Source organism: Brassica napus, chromosome C4, assembly GCF_020379485.1.
Source record: "Brassica napus cultivar Da-Ae chromosome C4, Da-Ae, whole genome shotgun sequence".
In the NCBI taxonomy this organism is placed as follows: Eukaryota; Viridiplantae; Streptophyta; class Magnoliopsida; order Brassicales; family Brassicaceae; genus Brassica; species Brassica napus.
The window spans coordinates 12163749-12186617 of NC_063447.1; the positions used below are offsets into that span (position 1 = coordinate 12163749).

At 40.3% G+C, this 22869-nt stretch overlaps 2 protein-coding genes, 1 non-coding gene and 1 pseudogene across 3 annotated transcripts; 1 reads left to right on the top strand and 3 right to left on the bottom strand.

Moving 5' to 3' along the window:
• Positions 1-461: 461 nt before the first annotated feature.
• Positions 462-3137, bottom strand: LOC106407158 (annotated as a pseudogene).
• A 149-nt stretch (positions 3138-3286) lies between these two features.
• On the bottom strand, positions 3287-5978 carry LOC106409384 (receptor like protein 27-like). The gene has a single exon (XM_048754948.1). The coding sequence runs from the start codon at positions 5800-5802 to the stop codon at positions 3451-3453; it is 2352 nt and encodes a 783-aa protein (XP_048610905.1). The 5' UTR covers positions 5803-5978; the 3' UTR covers positions 3287-3450.
• An 8088-nt stretch (positions 5979-14066) lies between these two features.
• Positions 14067-14173, top strand: LOC125586637. Its single transcript, XR_007323174.1, has one exon. It is a non-coding gene; the product is annotated as a small nucleolar RNA R71 (small nucleolar RNA).
• Positions 14174-17421: 3248 nt separating this feature from the next.
• On the bottom strand, positions 17422-18519 carry LOC106380971 (receptor like protein 27-like). Its single transcript, XM_022706614.2, has one exon. The coding sequence runs from the start codon at positions 18517-18519 to the stop codon at positions 17422-17424; it is 1098 nt and encodes a 365-aa protein (XP_022562335.2).
• Between the last annotated feature and the right edge of the window lie 4350 nt (positions 18520-22869).

Genomic DNA, 22869 nt, shown 5'->3' on the forward strand with positions numbered 1-22869 from the left:
AGACTTGGTTAAGTTTTAAAGTGTAGGTAACCTTTTTTGCACTATCTTTTTTTGTCTGCTTTGTTCGTTCAAGAAGTTTGTTTATGCCAATTCTGTATATCCATGAGGTCATTGTCAAATTCATCTTTCAAGTTTGAAGATATTATCAACTCTCTCCCACCTGGAGTTTATTAAAAAAAATTAACTATTTTACACGGCTCGGTTGTGTCTATGTTTTATTCAAGTAATCAAATCCGAGGATAATAGATAACACTAACGTCGCTGCATTTTATTTTTCCAAATAAGCTCAAAGAGGATGATGGTTAGCAGTGGCATTCAGTTAAACTGATATATATTCTTGAGACCTGTATAATCTTATAGTCTCCGACTCTCTTTACATTCACTTAATCCAATTTGTCTAAACAGGAAGCTGAAAAATTGGAGAAGAACCAAAGCAGTATATAACAAGCCTTTCCAAGACATCATCGGCCAAGTGAGAGGTTTCATTTAAGAGAGCAAAGGTTATAGAAACTTGTAAGACTTATTTCTTACCTCAGTAACAAATTAATTATCAACATACTATATTTACATATGATTACTAGAACTGTCCCATCTTGAATCTAGAGAGTCAAACAAGCTAGCTGGATCTGCTTCCTTGTGCTTATCCGGACCAACTATCTTGACAAACCACTTTGGCATGTATGAAGCAATAACATGTGCTATTACCAATCCAAATAACAAGCCAGGTCCATACCCTATAACCACCGCTTTCCAGTTTAAACACACCTTCCTCTTCATCTTCTTCCTCAAACTGTTGTGTCGGTGGTGGTGCAAAGCAACTTCCTTGGAGAGGAAGACCACATAGACCTGCATTTCCTTCAAATGATGTTTCAGCTTGCCCACTAAACTGTGGTCCTTGTGGTATTTCGCCTATGAGCTGGTTATGAGCCACACTTATGTACGCCAAAAATGAAAGTCTCGCAAGTCCTTTAGGAATAGTCCCCGAGAGTTTGTTTCCTGACAGGTCAAGTGACTCGAGCTCTGTAACATTTTCCATAGACAGAGGAATATGACCAGTAAATCCATTGTTTGATAAGTTGAGAGCAATCAGTGCCTTCAAAAGACCAATGGATTCAGGAATCTGTCCTTCAAATCTGTTTCCAGAAAAATCGATGGTGGCATAGGAAGTGAGGACCTTTCCTTGCTCCATGAATAGACCTTTGTATTGCAAGTCCATGGTATCTTCGTAGATATAATAAGCGTTGTTGTAGTCTCCCATATATATTCTTCCATCATCATTCGTCTCGAGTGATGATGCTTTCCAATTCACAAAGTAATTTGATGGCAAGCTTCCTGTAAAGTTGTTATCCGATATTTCAAGTATGTGCAGCTTGGGAAACGCAAGAGGAACTTCACCAGGAAGAGATACAGGGCCATAAAATTTGTTTGAACGAAGGGTAAGGACTTGTAAACCAGGCAAAGCCTTGAGCCAAAAAGGAAATGTGTCTTTGATTTTGTTGTTGTCCACACTTACAAACCTTAGCGAAGAGCAATTCAGAAGAGACCTTGGAAGCTTCCCAGTTAATTGATTGTAGCCTACGTCAAGTGTCCGCAGCAACGAACCATTGTAGAGCATATCTGGAATACTTCCTTCCAAGTTGTTCTTCCTGAGATTCACGACAACGAGAGAGTCTTTGAGGTTACTCAAACATCGAGGAATCGGACCGCTTAAGTTGTTGTAGGAGAGATCAAGAATAACCAGCGAGCTCCGGTTGCAAACTGAAAGAGGTATGTTTCCTGTGAAACTATTGTTCCATGCAGAAAAGAGGTTGATAGAGAGTGGTGGAGTAGGAACTGGTCCTTCAAAATGGTTTAAAGCCAAATCTAATATCCTCAACGATGAATTCGTTAAAACGTCATTTGAACCTTCTAAATGAGTGAAAGCATTGTTGACAAGATTGGCCCTGATCAGATGAGGAAGGTTCCAAAGCCACTCAGGGACTTTCCCTTTAATTTTATTATTGGAAATGTCTATATGTTCCAATCTATCAAGGCTCCGTACAAATTCTGGGAACTTGCTGATGTCACAGCTTGACAAGAGCAATTTCTCTATGTTACGTGGGACGTCTGAATCTGAACTTATACTAGTTTCCAATACACTATTACCGGAAAGATCAAGTCTCAACAAAGATTTGAGAGAGGAAAAAAAGTTTAAGTTAATTGGGTAGCTTATGTTTTGGAAAGAAAGGCCAAGATATTTAAGGGTGGTGAAGTTTGAGATAAGGTCTAGGATTTTTCCTTCGAAAGGGTTTTTTCTAAGGTGCAGAGTTTCGAGCCGGGAAGAAGTAGATGAGCTACGAACTTCAACAGGATCGGTGAGATGATTTTCATCGAGATTAAGATATGACAAGAAAGGCATAGTGAGGAGAGAGGAAGGGATGGCTCCAGAGAAGTGATTAAGAGATAGGTTCAAAATGGAGAGGCTGGTTATATTTTGTACGAGTGGGAAACCACCTGTGAGCTCGTTATGGTCAAGATACAACTCGGTTAGCCGACTCAAGTTACTTAATGAGGAAGGAACTTGACCTATGAAGCCATTAGAGGAAAGAGACAAGACCTCTAACTTGTTGAGACTGCCGAATCCAGACGAGAGTGAAGAGGAGGTAAACTTGTTGTAAGAGAGATTGAGGTAACGAAGATGGTTAAATCCAAAGAGACTACTGTTGGTTTTGAGAACTCCAGTGAAGCAGCCACTTGGGAGTTGTAGCTTCGTGACCTCACCCGTAATGTTATCGCACATGACTCCATTGAAGTAGTCAGTTTGGTTGCAACCGCTGTAATCAAACTCGTTCTTGAATTGCACAAGTGCTTGAATATGGTGGGGACCACAACCAGAAAGTCCAGCAACAAGAGTGAAGTTTGGAGTAAAGATAACAAAGAGTGAGAGAAAAGGAAAAAGCAGATTTAATCCCGACATGATGATCGTCATGAATTTTTTTTTAAGAAGAATGGTATTCTTTATAGCAAAGAGATGAAGAAGATTGGTACATCGTCATGCGTTGTTAAAATATCTTGCCAATGAATAATTGAGGCATGGCTAATCAAATAAATTGGTGAGACTTTGTTTCCTCTTTAAAATTTCCTGCGCTATTAAATTTAAGACTTTATGGCGTTGTGATTGTGGTTGGATAAGACTTGGTCAAGTTTTAAATAGTCGGTAACCTTTCTTGCACTATCTTTTTGTGTTTGCTTGTTCGTTCAAGAAGTGTGTTTCGGCTATAGTAAACTCAATGTATATCAATACAACTATAGTAAACTCAGATTTCTTATTTGATTGAAAAGGAAATAGCACAAAATATCATAAAATTATACAAAAACATAAGGAACTGATACGCTACCAGACCATCAAACTCTTGACAGACATTCGAAGATTAAGTGAAAACTGAAAGAATACTAATGGTTTATCCGCTTTCACTGCTGGCACATTATCTTGATGAGCCACTCTGGCTTGTATGAAGCAATGACTTGTGTTATTGCCAATCCAAGCAACACTCCAGGCCCAAACCCTATTGCCACACCCCTCCAGTTCAACACTTCTTCCTCCTCTTTTTCTTCTTCTTCTTCTTCTTCCTTAGGTTGTTGTGTTGGTGGCGCGAACCAACTTTCTTCGAGAGGCAAACCACAAAGTCCTGCATTCCCTTCAAAGGAGGATTTAGATTGCCCAGTGATTTGTGTTCCTTGTGGTATTTCACCTTTGAGCTGGTTATGAGACACGTTTATGTGCGCCAAAAACGAGAGGCTCTTGAGTCCACTTGGAATAGTCCCGGAGAGTTGGTTTCTTGACAGGTCTAGTGACTCGAGCTCCGTAACATTGGCCAATGCGAGAGGGATATGGCCTGTGAATGCATTGTTGGATAAGTTGAGTGCAATCAATGTCTTCAAGAGGCCAATAGATACTGGGATTTGTCCTTCAATCTTGTTGCCAGAAAGATCGATGGCGCTGTAGAAAGTAAGGATGCCCATTTGCTCCATTGATAGACCTTTGTATTGCAAGTCTATAAGATCATCATATGTAGAGGCACCAATATCTTCTGCCATATACATGGTCCCAGCTCCATTAATCTTGAGTGATGGTGATTTCCAGTTCACAAAGTAGCTTGGCGGCAAGCTTCCAGTAAAGTTGTTATCAGATATTTCAAAAATGTGAAGCTCAGGAAACGCTAAAGGACCTTGGTCAGGCAAAGATATTGGACCATAGAATTTATTTGAACGAAGCTTAAAGACTTGCAAGTTAGGCAAATCCTTGAGCCAGAAAGGAAACGTATCTTCGATTCTGTTGTGGTCCACACTTAGAAACTTAAAAGAAGAGCAATTTAGAAAGGACCTTGGAAGCTTTCCGGTTAATCGATTCTCGCCAACATCAATTGTCCGCAGGGAGGTTCCTACGTTGAACCTGTCTGGAAGATTGCCTTCCAAGTTATTCTTCCGGAGTTTCACTATCTTGAAGTCATTCAGACATTGAAGAATTGGACCGGTGAAGTTGTTGTAGGATAAATCAAGAACAGTAAGAGAGGTTCGGTTGCAGAATGAAAGAGGTATGTTTCCTGTGAAAGTATTGTTCCGTGCATAGAAGGCGTTGAGGGAGAGTGGTGGGAGAGGAATTTCTCCTTCAAAATGGTTAGACTGAATATCTAACATCTGCACTGATGAATCCACTAAAACTTTTCTTGTCCCTTGGAAACCGTTGAAATAATTATTGCCAAGAAGTACCGTGCTTAGACTAGGAAGGGTCCACAACCACTCAGGGACTTTTCCTTTGATTCTGTTTGAGGATATACTTAAACCCCGCAAGTTGTTTAGTGTCTTTAAGACATTTGGAAACTCGTTGAGGTCGCAGTACGACATGACCAAGGTTTCCAAGTTTGGTGGGATATCGGAATCAGCACTTAAACTAGTAGCCAGTAAACTATTACCAGAAAGATAAAGGTCCAACAAAGATTTGAGAGATGAGAGGAGCCTTAAGTCAATTGGGTAGCTGATGTTTAGGAAAGAAAGGTCGAGACGCTTGAGGTTGATGAGTTTTGAGATAGGCTCTAAGATTTTTCCTTCAAATTGGTTTTTCCCAAGGTTCAAGAACTCGAGACTAGATGAAGTAGAGGAGTCTGGAACTTCATGAGGACCGGTTAGATGGTTATCATTCACATTGAGATAAAACAGGGAAGGCATTGTGAAGATAGATGAAGGTATGGTTCCGGTGAATAGATTTTGAGATAAACTCAAGACCGAGAGCTTGGTTAGATTACTTATGAGTGGGAAACTACCAATGAGCTTATTTTTTGAAAGTTTTAAAATGGAAAGTTGGCTTAGATTACTAATTGAAGAAGGAACTTCGCCAAGTAAGCCGTTCGAGGAAAGAATCAAGACCTCTAATCTGTTGAGATTGCCGAACTTGGAAGGGAGTGTAGAGGAGATGAAGTTGTTGTTGCTGAGAACAAGGTGACGGAGTTGTTGGAACCCAAATAGGCTACTGTTGGGCTTCAGAGTTCCACTTAGACAGCCCGTGAGATGTATCTTGGTGACTGCACCCGTGGAGTTGTCGCACCAAGCTCCATTATTAGAGTAGTCGCTATGGTTGCACGAACGAGTATCAAACTCGTTTGTGAACTGCGTAAAAGCTTCAATCTGGCGAGGAAGACAAGCAACAAGACCAACGACAACATCATCTACATCAATAGTAGATGAGCTTGAAAGAAAGGCACAAGAACTTAGTAAAAGTAGCGAGAGAAAATGCAAACGTAAAAGAGTTTCCGGCATGGTCGTCATTTAAAATCTTTTTTCTTTTTCGTTTTATGGTAAGAAGGATATTTTCTATCTTTGTTTGGCTAAGAACTGAGCGAGAAAATGGTATAAATAAAGATGTGTGGTGATGAATATGTCTATACGACTATACGCGGGAAACTCTCTTTGTCAAACAGTAAACTCGCATTGTAGGGCTAATGAGTGACGTCTTGCTGGTCGTAGATGTTCTTGAATTTTCTTGCGCTACTAAATTAACAAAGACAAGGATAATGAGCAAAATTAAAAAGTAATTAAATTGTGTTTGTTGAAACTTTTATATTCTCTGAATTTTCTTGCGCTATCAGATTTTAAGGGTTCTGGCTTTACTATGGAACGGCATTAAATTTTATTGTAACCTTCTGATTTTTCTGGGCATTGGACTACAAAGACAGAATCTCTTTTGGTTGCACTCAACGGGCCAGCATAATTTAATGAACAAAATGCATTGACTCAATATTTCTGCCCAGCAAATCCCAACTATCCCAACTATCTTGCAGGAAGCTATAGATATCTCTTCTAGTCCTCTACGTATTAAAGTTTACTGTTATTAACCACAAACCTGCATATTTTTTTTGTAAAAAATTTGAAAAATACAGATTCTGGCTAAAATTACAAAATAAGATTTATTTTCAAAACGGAAAATTAAATTTCCACCAAACGAATTTTCTCAATTCCTTCGAAAATACATTTTTCTGGCAAAACCGAAGTATTTTCTCGCAAAATTAGTTGAACCATTTTCACTCAAAACGAAAAAAAAATTACATTTTCAAATTTTGGTCAAAATTATATAACAAATTTCCTACATTTTTTCATATGAGAAGTGTGTCACACGACACATGTCAGGTGGCATGTGTACGAGTCATGAAGTTCATGAAGTAAACTCCAGGTCGTCATCTCTTTCACACTGTTGATGTTAGAAGTTTTCAAGGTTCGTAAAACAAATGATGTAGTATAAAAGATTGTCGAACCAATTCTAAGGGATTTCAAGCACTGAGAGTGCAAGTACTTGCTTAATCTAAGTGCATCTGATGATTTAAAAGGTTTTCTAAACTAACGATTAATACTAATGCATTTGCAGAATAATAAAAGCGATAAATGAAACGACTTTCTTAACTAAGATAAAAGAGAACTCATGGGTATAGGAATTAGACCTTGGGTGATCAAGTTTCGAACTAAGGATGGCAAATGATCAATCAAACTATCAACCTTAAGCTTAGACACAATCTTAAACAAACTCTATGTCTAGATGAATGTTCATTTACTAACATATTTCAAACATCAAATGTCTTTGGTTGAATAATATGAAAGCAATCATTACTAACAAGTCTATTGGCTATCTTAACACCTTTAACAACAAATGTCTTTGGTAAAGTATGTTAAAAGCTTAAGAGAGTTGTCTCAAGCATTTCATCAAACACCTTGTGGGTGGGAAATGCTTAAAGATCAACTTTTGAGAGGCCAACTGAGAAGATGCATTACGAATACTCTACTAGCAAGGAATAAGAAAGATCTACACTATAACATCCTAGATCTAGCCTAATCACCCTTAATCTCCACAACCCATGAATTCAAGAATGGATTACTCACTACTCTTCATGATTCCTCTTAAACCCATATTGAAACAACAGGATTGCAAATAACAGAAAATCAATTGAATTCAAAAAGATGAACTTTCCAAGAGGTTTTTGGTGGTTTCTTTTTGATAAAAGATAATCAGTCTCCCATGGCTTACAAAAGGTACTTAAACATAGGTTTAGAAAGTGTAAAACGTGCATAATGAAATGACCAAAAGGCCCTTGAGTAGAAATGTATTCGAGCAAACAGAAGGTGCGCAGCGACCTCCAGTAGTCGCTCCGAGAGGTCGCTCCAGGCTTCGGGAGCGACCTGTAGGGGTCGCTGCGAGACGTCGCTCCGGGTCGCTCTTCGCGAGCGACCTCGCTGTGTCGCTCCGGTCACGTCGCTCTCAGCTGGAGCGACCTTATGGTGTCGCTTCGGAACGTCGCTGTAAGGTTGCTCTCGTGCCTCCGAGCGATGGAGATGCGAGCGACATCGGGGTGTCGCTCTGGCCAAACCGCTCTGAAAGGGTGTCACAGCGACTTCACGGTGTTGCTCCGGTGAGGTCTCTCCCATGCACTTGATATCTTGCATATTTACATTGTTTTATCCATTTATTCATGTGCATTTTCATCATATAGATTAGGATTTAGCCATGTGTAGGTTGCATTTTGCATACATATGTCTCTATTAGGTATTGGAGTACCACATGGAGTTCTTGGAGACATTTGGGTGCGTTTGGAGCTCAAAAGAGGTGATTGAGGTGATCATTGGACAAGCAATGCATGGGAGCGACCTACCGGAGCGACGCCATGAACTCGCTCGCCATTTACGCTTCGGAGCGACCTCCTAGAGCGACAAGGCGAAGTCGCTCCAGCTCCAAGAGCGACCTCACCACAACGACACCCAGAGGTCGCTCGGGTTGTGTCGATTTGAGAGCGACGAACAAGCCGGGAGCGACCTCCTAGAGCGACACCCTAAGGTCGCTCGCGTTTGTGGTTTCTGAGCAAGCTGGGAGCGACGTCTTCAGAGCGACACAGCTAGGTCTCTCGCGAGGAGACGACCCGGGAGCGACGTCTTCGGAGCGACACAGCCAGGTCGCTCACGAAGAAACGACGCGGGAGCGACCTCTCGCAGCGACGTGCCGAGGTTGCTCCGCGTCTATTTGTTTGGTCGAATTCACGTTTTCTCAAGGGCCTTTTGGTCATTTCATTATGCACGTTTTTACTTTTCAAAAACCTATGTTTTAAGTACCTTTGGTAGCCACCAGAGGCATGATCTCTTTTTCTAGAGAACAACTAGTAAAACTTCTTTTGATTCAGATTTCATTGCTTTCATCTTGTGTTCCTGTTGATTTCTTATCTATTCCTCTACATGATTAATCTGAAATCCAATATGGGTTTAAGAGGAATCATGGAGATTAGTGAGTAATCTTCTTTTGAATTCATGGGTTAGGGAGATCAAGGGTGATTAGGTTAGTTCTAGGATGTTTTAGTGTAGATCATTCTTGTTTCTTGCTAGTAGAGTATTCATAATGCATCTTCTGAGTTGGCCACTCAAGAGTTGATCAATAGGCATTTTCCACCCAAAAAGTGTTTGATGAAATGCCTGAGACAACTCTCCTAAGCTTTTAGTATACTTTGCCAAATACATTTGTTGTTAAAGGTTCTAAGATAGCTAATAGACTTGTTGGTAATGATTGCTTTCACATTATTCAACCAAAGACATTTGATGTTTGAGATATGTTAGCAAATGAGCATTCATCTAGACATAGAGCTTGCTTAGAATTGTGTCTAGGCTTAAGGTTGATAGTTTGATTGATCATTTGACATCCTTAGTTCGAAAATTGATCACCCAAGGTCTAATCCCTATGCCCATGAGTTCTCTTTTCCCTTAGTCAAGAAAGTACCATTCTGTAATTGCTTTCTAGTATTAGTAGTAGTTTAAAACCCATCTAAATCATTGGTTGCACTTAGATTAAGTGAGTACTTGCATTCTCGGTGCTTTGATATCCCTCAGAACTGGTTCGACAATCATTTATACTACAACATTTGTCTTAGGAGCCTTGAAAACTCCTAACATCAGCACTGCTCGTCCAATGATCACCTTTATCACCTCTTTTGAGCTCCAAATGCACTCAAATGTCTCCAAGAACTCCATGTGGTACTCCAATACCTGATAAAGACTTATGTATGCAAAATGCAACCTAAACATGACTAAATCCTAGTCTATATGATCAAAATGCACATGGGTGAATGGATAAAACAGTGGAAATATGCAAGATATCAACTCCCCCAAACTAGTTCTTTTACTTGTCCACAAGTGAACTTTCTAGAACTCATAGGGAGAGAGGGTTGAAGGTGGGAGCTCATAGCCAAAAGAAACACAACTAGCACTCAATTCAACATCTAATCCAACGTGAGCACACTCTCTTATTACATTCTAGCTTCTCTAGGCCTATCTTAACTCTTTTTGCCCTTACACTCATCATCAAGCATCCAAACATTCAAATCAACCAACTCTCACATTCATTAAGCATAAAACATCAGGTGAATTCTTGCAAATGGTCAATTGGTCCAAATCATTTGGTTGGGTAAGGGAAGGCTTTTATTCAAGTGAGTCAAGAGGTTCAAGATATATGATCTTTAAGGTGGTTTACTCTCGAAACAAGTAGCCTTGACATTGCACATAATATATCTAAGAAAGGGACCAACTCATGCATACAATGCTCAATCTCCATTGTTCTACCCTTTTCCCAAACATACAAGTTACACAATCACTTTCCAATGTCAAACCCAACTCACATCTCTCACCAAAAGAACCCAAGAACACTTTACACATAAAACTCTTTTTCTTTGAAATCTATAAAGGATTTTCCTCAACTTCAAAACAATTTTAGCTCCTAACAACTTTGCTAGCCCCCCTTTTTTTTTTATCTTTTCTTATATTTTTCTTCTCATTTTTTTTTTTTCGGGGGCCAAGACTTTTCATAAATTCGAGCTAGATGTTCATCTACTAATTCCAATAAGATTATCCATTTAAACACAAAGAGTCTATTCTTTTCCTTCGAACTTTTCATGCTTCCAAATCATAATCACAATACTCACCCCCACCTATAGCTAGACAATAGAGTGCCTAATCTAGCAGGAATGAAGATCAAGCATTGTCGGTCCCGATACTCTCAACATTAAGCACATGTAAGACTTTCCGAAAAAGCTCTCACTCATCAAACAATGAAAGCTTAAAAGGAGGACGGGGTTTTGGGAGTGGTGTACCACTCGAGTTTGTCAAAAAGATTGGCATAAAGGATGTGACAACTCAAGTGTGTATATCCATGACTCAGTACACAAGGGACCATAAGCAAGAAGCATTAAGTTCGTTCAGTTCAAATAAGGATGTAGTTGGCTTCAAAGATTGAGTTTCAGCAACTAATGAGATTCAGGAAGAGTTTTCAAGGCTCGAAATATACAAGGCTTTTTGAGAGATGCAATAGCTACTCGAGTGTGAGATAGTGTTCTTTACAAGGCATCTTAAATCATTGCTCCCAATGCAAGTGAATGCAACCTATATGCTCTAGACTCTCCTAAAAATGCAAGTGATGCAATCAATATGTTTTTTTTAGAGGTATGTGTGCAAGACTCAATGCAAATTCATCAAAGCAAACATGATCAAATACTTGGTACCTCCCCCAAACTTAAGTTACACAGTCTCTGTGTTGTCAAGTAGAGGGAGATACCCACAAGAAAAAAAACTAATATGCAAAAATGAGATGGTATATACAAGGGAAAATAGTGAAGTACCTTCAAGGATAGTGAGTAGGGGCAGAGGCCTCAGCATCGTCGTCGTCTGGTGGGAACGTGGTGTAGTAACCACCTGGTGCTGAGTTGTAGCCTCCAAACCATGAACCCTGAACCGGTCGTGGAGCGACCTGAGGTAGTCGCTGTGGGACATCGCTCCCGTCTTGTTTTTCGTGTCTCAAATCGACACAAACCCCAGCGACCTCAGGGGGTCGCTGTGGCCAAGTCGCTCTGGAGCTGGAGCGACTTCGTGTCGTCGCTCTAGGAGGTCGCTCCGAGAGTATTTTCGAGCCCCAAAACACCGTAAAGCCGAGCGACTTATTACACTCGCTGTGGTGACGTCGCTCCCAGCTGCAGCGACCTTTCACCCTCGCTCCAGGTCCTCGCTCCCACGCCTGATCCAGGTTCTCTGTTGTGGCATACCTCATCTGAGCATCATTCAGGGTTTGGCTCGCGTAGTAGATCACATGGGTCTTGCCGTCTTTCTTCTGTCCCAAAACAGCTCCCACAGCATAGTCACTAGCATCACACATGATCTCAAAGGGGAGATCCCAATCAGGTGGCTGGACAATTGGAGCACTGATGAGTTCACCTTTCAGCCTCTTGAAGGCTTCCTTGCACAGCAGCCTGGTCAATGGTCTAGTGATGAATCTTCTGTAGAACCCAGCATGACCAAGAAAACCTCTGATGTCTCTCACTGTTTTCAATGGGGGTAAACCAACCATAACATCGATCTTAGCCTTATCCACCTCATTCCCCTTCTCTGAAATCTTGTGTCCCAGCACAATCCCTTCCTTAACCATGAAGTGACACTTCTCCCCATTCAGCACAAGGTTGGTGTCTTCACATCTCTGTACGACCCTTACACCATGGGGGAGGGGTTTAAGCTCCACTTTAGGCGACTTAAGCTCGCTCCAGTCATTTTGATGGGTGTCCTCTTGTTGAATGACTGAGGTTTCTTGATGAACCACTTGTGGCAGCTCCTCATACTGATCCTTACTATCAAATCCTCTGTGTGAATCCAGCATCATCCCATAGGCAGCACTCTCCAGGTTCTCAATCACTTCAGCTTCTCTCTCTATCGTCAAAGCATGCTGTAGAGGGTCTTCTAGTGACAACTCTTCAAGGAGCTCATCAGCAAGGGCGTCCATCTCTTCAATGTAGAAAACTTGCCCTTGAACTGTTGGTTTCTTCATTACCTCCTTGATGTCAAAGTGAAGAACATGCCATTTACCCAAGTGAAGATCAATCTTGCCCTCTTTCACATTAACAATTGCTCCTGCTGTAGCTAAGAAAGGTCTTCCAAGGATTAAAGGATCTGCAGCTTCCTCACCCATCTCAAGCACCACAAAGTCTGTAGGGATCTCATAGTTTCCAACCATAACGGGGAGGTCCTCCAAGATACCCACAGGGTACTTCTCTAAACGATCAGCCAATACCAAAGACAATCTACACTTCTTGTACTGAGTGAAACCAAGCTTCTTAGCAATGGATAAAGGCATCAAGCTGACACTAGCTTCCAAATCGCAGAGACATCTATCAAATACCATAGGTCCAAGAGCACAAGGTAATGTGAAACATCCTGGATCTTCTAGCTTCTTTGGAACAACAAGCCTCTGGATGATGGCACTGCACTCATGAGTGAGAATCATCATGCCCTCCATCTCTTTCTTCTTTGCAGCTACAACATCTTTCAGGAACTTGCTATATTGAGGAATCAGAATGAAAGCATCAATGATGGGCATTGTGACTTGAGCTTAACTCATTTGCTTCTCAAATACAGCTTTGTACTTCTCTAGCAGCTGCCTCTTGAATCTACCAGGGAATAGAAGTTTGGGTTCATAGGGAGGAGGAACAAAAGAATTCTCACTTGCTGGAGCAACAACTTCACCATCTTTCACTGTTTTCTTCTCTTCCCCAACCTTTCCTTTACCTTTGGCTTCCACAATCTTTTCCAAGATTTCATCATTGATTTTCTCATCAACAATGACCACTTCATCATCTATGTTGATGGCAACCCCCTCACCTTGTTTCTCAGCATCCTTGGTGAGAGCTCTCTGAGGTAACTCCTTACCACTCCTGAGGGTGATAGCTTTCATGGTCTCCTTGGGGTTTTGCTCAGATTTTCCAGGTAGAGAACCTTGTTGGCGATTTTGTTGAGTGTTCATGGCAACAAACTGGTTCTCCAAGGTTCTGAACTTGTTGTTGAGCTCATTGTAGCTTCCATCAATCTTCGAGTGAAGGTTCTTCAACTCATAGCCAACATGCTTCTCACTTCTTGTCTGAGACTCCAAGATTTGTTTTAGTAGGGCATCAGTGCTGCTGACTTGAGGAGTAGAGGTAGAAGTAGTAGGTTGTTGGTGGGCAGGTTGTTGTCCTTTGTTGTGGAAACCAGGAGGAGTGGTTTGCTGAGGTTGGTAGTTGGCTTGCTAGTTGTATCTAGGCTGATAACCACTCTGTTGGTTGTTGGGGTAAGATCTCTGTTGGTAGTTGTTGTACTGGAAGTTTGGCTCTTTCTTGTACCAGCTACCATTGTTGTTGATGAAACACAGCTCTTCTTGCCCATCCAAACCATCAACTTCCTGGACAACAGGTGTGGCTTCTTGGTTTGGGTTACCAACAAAGTGCAGCTGCTCCTGGGTGGTCTTATCAGCAATGAGAATATCAATCTTATCCTGGAGAGCCTTTAACTCCTTCCTCGTCTGCTTGTCATTTGTTCTACTGCCTCTGTCGTGGTCTCCACTGTAGACTGCATCACTCTTGACCATGTTGTCTACCAGCTGCTCTGCATCCTCCTCTGTTCTTCCCAAGAAGAACTCATTGCTAGCTGTATCCAATCTGGCTCTGTACTTAGGAAGAGCTCCTCTGTAGAATGTGCTCAGCAGGCTTTCCTTAGAGAATCCATGATGAGGGCATTGAGCTTGGTAGCCTTTGAATCTCTCCCAGACTTCACTGAATCCTTCCAAGTCTTTCTGTTGAAAGCTGGAGATCTCATTTCTCAGCTTAGCAGTTCTTGAAGTAGAGAAGAACTTCTCCAAGAAAGCTTTCTTGCAGTCATCCCAAGTGGTGCTAGAGTCGCTTGGTAGAGACTTCTCCCATTATCGTGTCTTATCCCCCAAAGAGAAAGGGAATAACTTCAGCTTTAAGGCATCCTCAGACACACCATTGGTTTTTGACAACCCACAATAGCTGTCGAACCTGTCCAAGTGATCGAATGGGTCCTCCAAAGCCAAGCCATGATAGTTGTTGTTCTCTATCACGTTGAAGAGTCCTGACTTGATCTCAAAGTTGTTGGCTGCCACAGCGGGTGCTCGGATTCCCAATCTATGGCCTTGAATGTTGGGGCGGTCGTAAGTGCCAATGGGTCGAGCTGCTCGCTGTTGGTTTTGTGGAACGTTGTTAGCTCCATTGACGCCCGCATCATTTTGAGGTATGTCACCCATATCAGTGTCCAATCTCTGCAATTGAGCCTGTTGCTCTTCTTCTCTTCTCTTTCTAGCACACTCTCTTTCTAATGCTCTGATGTCTGCAGCTCTTGGAACTAGGTTTGATGGACCCCTGCTCCGCAAGTTCATACACCTGTAGATTAAAGGGAGGTGAAGAAAGAGAATCAGTAACAAAAGAAAATAAAAATGACTTAGTCTCAAGCAATGTTCAAATCTACTCAGAATTTGGCAACGGCGCCAATTTGATGTTAGGAGTTTTCAAGGCTCCTAAGACAAATGATGTAGTATAAAAGATTGTCGAACCAATTCTAAGGGATTTCAAGCACTGAGAGTGCAAGTACTTGCTTAATCTAAGTGCATCCGATGATTTAAAAGGTTTTCTAAATTAACGATTAATGCTAATGCAGTTGCAGAATAATAAAAGCGATAAATGAAACGACTTTCTTAACTAAGATAAAAATAACTCATGGGTATAGGAATTATATCGTGGGTGATCAAGTTTCGAACTAAGGATGGCAAATGATCAATCAAACTATCAACCTTAAGACACAATCTTAAACAAACTCTATGTCTGGATGAATGTTCATTTACTAACATATTTCAAAATCAAATATCTTGGGTTGAATAATATGAAAGCAATCATTACGAACAAGTCTATTGGCTATCTTAACACCTTTAACAACAAATGTCTTTGGTAAAGTATGTTAAAAGCTTAGAAGAGTTGTCTCAAGCATTTCATCAAACACCTTGTGGGTGGGAAATGCCTAAAGATCAACTTTTGAGAGGCCAACGCAGAAGATGCATTATGAATACTCTACTAGCAAGGAATAAGAAGGATCTACACAATAACATCCTAGATCTAGCCTAATCACCCTTAATCTCCCTAACCCATGAATTCAAGAATGGATTACTCACTACTCTTCATGATTCCTCTTAAACCCATATTGGATTTCAGATTAATCATGTAGAGAAATACAGATAATAGATATCAAAACAACAGGATTGCAAATAACAGAAAATCAATTGAATTCAAAAAGATGAACTTTCCAAGAGGTTTTGGTGGTTTCTTTTTGATAAAAGATAATCAGCCTCCCATGGCTTACAAAAGGTACTTAAACATAGGTTTAGAAAGTGTAAAACATGCATAATGAAATGACCAAAAGGCCCTTGAGTAGAAATGTATTCGAGCAAACAGAAGGCGCGCAGCGACCTCCAGTAGTCGCTCCGAGAGGTCGCTCCAGGCTTCGGGAGCGACCTGGAGGGGTCGCTGCGAGACGTCGCTCCGGGTCGCTCTTCGCGAGCGACCTCGCTGTGTCGCTCCGGTCACGTCGCTCCCAGCTGGAGCGACCTTATGGCGTCGCTCCGGAACGTCGCTGTAAGGTCGCTCTCGTGCCTCCGAGCGATGGAGACGCGAGCAATATCGGGGTGTCGCTCTGGCCAAGTCGCTCTGAAAGGGTGTCACAGCGACTTCACGGTGTCGCTCCGGTGAGGTCGGTCTCATGCACTGCTCGTCCAATGATCACCTTTATCACCTCTTTTGGGCTCCAAATGCATCCAAATGTCTCCAAGAACTCCATGTGGTACTTCAATACCTGATAAAGACTCATGTATGCAAAATGCAACCTAAACATGGCTAAATCCTAGTCTATATAATCAAAATGCACATGGGTGAATGAATAAAATAGTGGAAATATGCAAGATATCAACTGTCTAGATAAAACTGAATTTTTTTTTTTGTTAGAAAGAAAAAAAATAAAACTGACCGGAAAAAATAAATAAATCAGTTTTGTCTATACAGTGTGAAAGAGATGATAATTTGCAATCTCGCTGGATACAAAAGAACCAGTACGTTCACACTTCTTAGTTCACACTAGCTTAGCAACCAGATAAACTCTACGTGTATTTTTTTTTTTCTTTTTTGTAACTGGATGCTACATGTATCGCATAACGCTACACTGGATTAATCGCAGCCAAATAAATCCAACATAAGAGTGCGTGGTTTTCAATGGTTTGGTGAAACTTTAATCTTCTCTTGTAATTTTCTAGTATCATATTTATGAGATTGTTGAATGAAATTATGAATTATAAAGAACTCGCGCTAATTTGTTTGTGAATTGGAGAAGACATCGTCAAACACACATAGAGTGACGTGACAAACTGAGGAGAGAAGAATGCATATACAAACTTTGGGAATTATTATCACTAAAAAAACAAATATACAGTATGAGCAAAAAGTGGTGGTCTAAACAAAAGGAAACTGAATTGTGAAGCCCTAAAGAAACTCCAGAGATAATCTCAAGAACTCGAATCTGAAATTGCCAAATTACATTTCTCGGTGGGAAACACTCTCTCTTTACCAATGAGTTTCCTTTTCAGTTCAATCAAGGTAGACCACTGAGAGGGTTGAGGATAACTATAAGGACCCCGTAGAGTATGGTTTGAGATTGAATTTTTGAAACCTGTATGATCTTATAGTCTCCGACTCTCTTATGTTCACTTCAGGACATTAATCATCAGCCAAAAAACGATCTCAACTAAGACCTCTTTCTTACATAATTTGAAAACATATCCACAAACAATAGTTACGTAAAACTTTCACGTTCTACATGATTATTATAAGTATCCCATCTTGAATCCAAAGACATAAATAATCTACCTGGTTTTACTTCCTTGTGCTTATCCGGACCAACTATCTTGAGATACCACTTCAGCTTGTATGAAGCAGTAACATGAGCCAATAACAATCCAGGCCCATACCTTATAACCACTGCTTTCCAGTTCAACACTCCTTCCTCTTCTTCCTCAAACTATTGTGTCGGTGGTGGCGCACAGCAACTTCCTTGGAGAGGAAGACCACATAGACCTGCATTCCCTTCAAATGATGATTCAGCTTGCCCACCAAACTGTGGTCCTTGTGGTATTTCGCCTATGAGCTGGTTATGAGCCACACTTATGTACGCCAAAAATGAAAGTCTCGCAAGTCCTTTAGGAATAGTCCCCGAGAGTTTGTTTCCTGACAGGTCAAGTGACTCGAGCTCTGTAACATTTTCCAAAGACAGAGGAATATGACCTGTAAATCCATTGTTTGATAAGTTGAGAGCAATCAGTGCCTTCAAAAGACCAATGGATTCAGGAATCTGTCCTTCAAATCTGTTTCCAGAAAAATCGATGGTGGCATAGGAAGTGAGGACCTTTCCTTGCTCCATGAATAGACCTTTGTATTGCAAGTCCATGGTATCTTCGTAGATATAATAAGCGTTGTTGTAGTCTCCCATATATATTCTTCCATCATCATTCGTCTCGAGTGATGATGCTTTCCAATTCACAAAGTAATTTGGTGGCAAGCTTCCTGTAAAGTTGTTATCCGATATTTCAAGTATGCGCAGCTTGGGAAACGCAAGAGGAACTTCAGCAGGAAGAGATATAGGGCCATAAAATTTGTTTGAACGAAGGGTAAGGACTTGTAAACCAGGCAAAGCCTTGAGCCAGAAAGGAAATGTGTCTTTGATTTTGTTGTTGTCCACACTTACAAACCTTAGCGAAGAGCAATTCAGAAGAGACCTTGGAAGCTTGCCAGTTAATTGATTGTAGCCTACGTCAAGTGTCCGCAGCAACGAACCATTGTAGAGCATATCTGGAATACTTCCTTCCAAGTTGTTCTTCCTGAGGTTCAAGACAACGATAGAGTCTTTGAGGTTACTCAAACATCCAGAAATCGGACCGGTTAAGTTGTTGTAGGAGAGATCAAGAATAACCAGCGAGCTCCGGTTGCAAACCGAAAGAGGTATGTTTCCTGTGAAACTATTGTCCCATGCAGAAAAGAGGTTGATAGAGAGTGGTGGAGTAGGAACTGGTCCTTCAAAATGGTTTAAAGCCAAATCTAATATCTTCAACGATGAATTCATTAAAACATCATTTGAACCTTCTAAATGAGTGAAAGTATTGTTGACAAGATTGACCCTGATCAGACGAGGAAGGTTCCAAAACCACTCAGGGACTTTCCCTTTGATTTTATTATGGGAAAATTGGAAATATACAACAAAAGAACTAGTAGATTGCCTCTATGCCATAATATAAACTAGAAGTTGTCCACTTAGTATAATTTTTTATGTAAACCCAAATAAGTCCCTAATCAAAGCCTAAAACGTTTTTTGTAAATTTAATAGTTAAAAAAAAAGTAAAAAAAACAGATAGTAAATAAACAAAAGGGGATAATCCCAAATCTTGATTTAGAACCCTAATTTCGCCTCCTCATTTGGCGATGCCAGGAGGTGTGCCCAAGCTCCCAAAGATCCAACCGTGGATATCCAAGCCGCCGTAGGATGGGGTGTCGCCGCCGCAGCCGGCGCCATCTGGGTCGTCCAAGTAAGCCAATCCGCCTCTTACTTGTAGACTTTCAAATTGGGTTTAACGGATTATGTCTCCTAGTGAAGTTTCTGGCTTGATTTGGACGAAAGATGAAAACTTTACAATTGATCTCGTTAGATATATATTGTTTCCCCCCTAAAGACTAACTTTAATGTATATTGCATCCTTGCATGTATACGTGTATCATTTCAATTTCATGAAAGGGTTTGATTCAAGTCTCTTATGTGGCTGTAGATGTTAGTTGATTCAAAGTAATTTTATTCAGATTAGTCTCATGTTTTGCTTCTAGGGATACCACTTAGACATGAATTACGCTACTTGATGTTTCCATCTTTTATGCTAAAAGCATTCTCTTTTAGACTTTTAGTTACTGACGGTGATAATGCGCTCTGTATATGTATTTTGGTGTTGTGAAGAGTTTAATTAGTCCCTTAAGCAGTCCTGACTTCATTATTTTGTTTTGTATCTTAACATCAAATTTGTTTTTATCATTCACAGCCATTTGATTGGATAAAGAAGACATTTATTGACAAACCAGCAACTGAAGAGAACTGATGGGATCACGAAGATGTAGACTTTTCTTTGCAATAAATTTTGGTTCTTTTTTTGGGGCTTTGTGGTTTCATGTCTTCAATGTAGACTTTTTGTCTTCTCAAATGTTATAACACAATAAAAAAGCATACACTCTCCAAATCTGTAACCAGAAAAGAGTACGCATTTTGCTTTTTATAACATTCTGCTTTTTCAATCGTATGTTGTTGGTACTATTACCTTATGAAAGAAAGTAGACGTGTAGACCAGGGCATAAGAAGGAGAGCTATGATCAAGAGCAAGATTTCATGCTTGAGCAATGTTTATGTTGGTCTTCTCTCAGACTTGTTCAAACTACTTGCTTGTTTATGTTCTGTTCCTTATTCTCCTGGATAGTGTTTTTATTGTTGTTTACTGATTTGCAGGAAGCTTTGCAGTGATTGACCGACCATACAGGAAAAGAAAAAGCTCAAGAATCTGGTAGCAAAGTTACTTCTATCATCTGCAAAGTTCTTTTCTTTGAGCAACTACGTCTCCTCCAAAAGTCTCCGGACTGGTACTAAATCATTGTTTCTTTCTTTCATTGTGTTATCAATAACATCTAATTTTTGTTTTTTAAAGATTGGACATGGTCAATGCAGGCCAGAGATCTTCAGAGATGCCAAGCCAGTTCCAGCTGATGAAAGCTCTCAAATACCTATGGCACAGCAAGACGTTTACGGTAAATAGACTCGAGTGATGACGGCATGCTCCCTCCCCCATTGGAAGCATACACAAACAGATTGAGACCATTTGGAGTACAATTTGATGCAGAAGCGGATTCTGATTCTTAGAAACCTATAGTTGCTGAGATGTATCTTATTAAACAATATGTAACCAGCACACAGCTGCTGAAAAACAAGCAGTGTTTTGATATGCAATGAATTGATTGTTGATTTATAGCTCAGCAAATGGTTCAGAGAGTAGTAATCCATTGCTACTCATTCTACATCAATGTAGATCACAGATCAGTGTAGCGTACTCTGATACAAGACAAAAGAGAGTCTTTGGTGATACAAGCTGTTGTTGTTCAAGTGGTCCAGGGAAATAAAAACGAATTTTAAGAGCTCTCTTTTTCGAGCTTCTCAATCTCCTCACGGTGCTTTCTTTCAGCTTCTTGAAGCTCTCTTTCAGCATCTTCTTCCTCTTCAATTATGTCAAGATTATCGAACTCCTTAGTCGCTAACATGGCTTTCACAACAGGGTTTCTTAGCTCAGAGATCAAACCGCCACCGACTTTGTACCCTTCTTCATCTCCAATCAGATACAACCGTTGGTCAGGACCAGACGCCATGGGGATGTCCACCGCCAAAAGCTTCATGGCATACTGAAGAAACAAACAAGAAGATCAATGAATCTGCTAATGCCATTGCTAACCACTCTCTAATCAACTCACAACAGCTCCAATCTGCTACACTCATTCCTAGGCTAGAGATAGAAGACCTATCTATATCTATTACCTGGCCTTTCTTCTTCTTGACTTCAACGCTAACGAGCCCCTTTCTCTCAGAGCCTTGAACAGGGAACATGAGAAAGCAACGCTTGCTCCTAATCGTTGGCTTGAATTTCTTGAAGGTTATGCCACCACCAGACATCACATAAGCAACAAGGGATTCAAATTTTTGGGGTGGTTTCAAAATTAATCAAGAACTTGTGAAGAGGAAGAGAGATCACAGCTATTTTTTTAAAAAAATAACTTTAGGAAACACGTAAAATTTGAGAAAATAAAGATTTACATAATATTTTTCAACAGATTTTGGAGAGATTTAAGGAATATTTTCCAAAAGATTACGAATTTGGCAGAACATTCATTCTGCTGCGAGTAGATTGTATATATGATGGTAGATACGACGGTAGAATGTATAATCCGGCAGAGATAGGATATAGTATCTTAGTAGATAACGAAATATTACCACGGTAGATTATTAGTAACAGGCAGATTCTGTGATTTCCAGCCAGTAGATATATAGGAAACAGTAGTTCATGAAATCTTTCGTCGTTCAGATCGTAAGCAAAACCGTTACCTTTTCTTTCTGCGGTAGTAGACAGATTACCAAATCGTAGATTTTAAAATCTGTAAGCGCCAGATATCTATGTAGTTAACCGAAACTATGATCTACATGTCCGTAGTTAGTAGATTTTGTTTTCTGCTATCTGTAGATCAAAATATGAAATTGTGTTTCACTAAAATTTAGTTAACCAAATTATTTTTCATATGATTGTTTCATGTTTATGTAAATTTTGAATAATTTTTCATATTTTTCTGACTTTTAAAATAATTGATATGGATTTTTGAAGTTGTTCAGGGGTATCTAATGTCCAAATCCGACCAAAAAAAGATTTATGGTAAAAGGACAATGTAGTTGTTTTTCTGTAGTGTTTTGGCAATTTTTTCTTTTATTATTGGAAATGTCTATATGTTCCAATCTATCAAGGCTCCGTACAAATTTTGGGAACTTGCTGATGTCACAGCTTGACAAGAGCAATTTCTCTAGGTTACGTGGGACGTCTGAATCTGAACTTATACTAGTTTCCATTACACTATTACCGGAAAGATCAAGTCTCAACAAAGATTTGAGAGAGGAAAAAAAGTTTAAGTTAATTGGGTAGCTTATGTTTTGGAAAGAAATGCCAAGATATTTAAGGGTGGTGAAGTTTGAGATAAGGTCTAGGATTTTTCCTTCGAAAGGGTTTTTTCTAAGGTGCAGAGTTTCGAGCCGTGAAGAAGTAGATGAGCTACGAACTTCAACAGGACCGGTGAGATGATTTTCATCGAGATTAAGATATGACAAGAAAGGCATAGTGAGGAGAGAGGAAGGGATGGCTCCAGAGAAGTGATTAAGAGATAGGTTCAGAATGGAGAGGCTGGTTTGTTACAAAAAAAAAAAAAGAATGGAGAGGCTGGTTATATTTTGTACGAGTGGGAAACCACCTGTGAGCTCGTTATGGTCAAGGTACAACTCGGTTAGCCGACTCAAGTTACTAAATGAGGAAGGAACTTGACCTATGAAGCCATTAGAGGAAAGAGACAAGACCTCTAACTTGTTGAGACTGCCGAATCCAGACGAGAGTGAAGAGGAGGTAAAGTTGTTGTAAGAGAGATTGAGGTAACGAAGATGGTTAAATCCAAAGAGACTACTGTTGGTTTTGAGAACTCCAGTGAAGCAGCCACTTGGGAGTTGTAGCTTCGTGACCTCACCCGTAATGTTATCGCACAGGACTCCATTGAAGTAGTCAATTTGGTTGCAACCGCTGGAATCAAACTCGTTCTTGAATTGCACAAGTGCTCGAATATGGTGGGGACCACAACCAGAAAG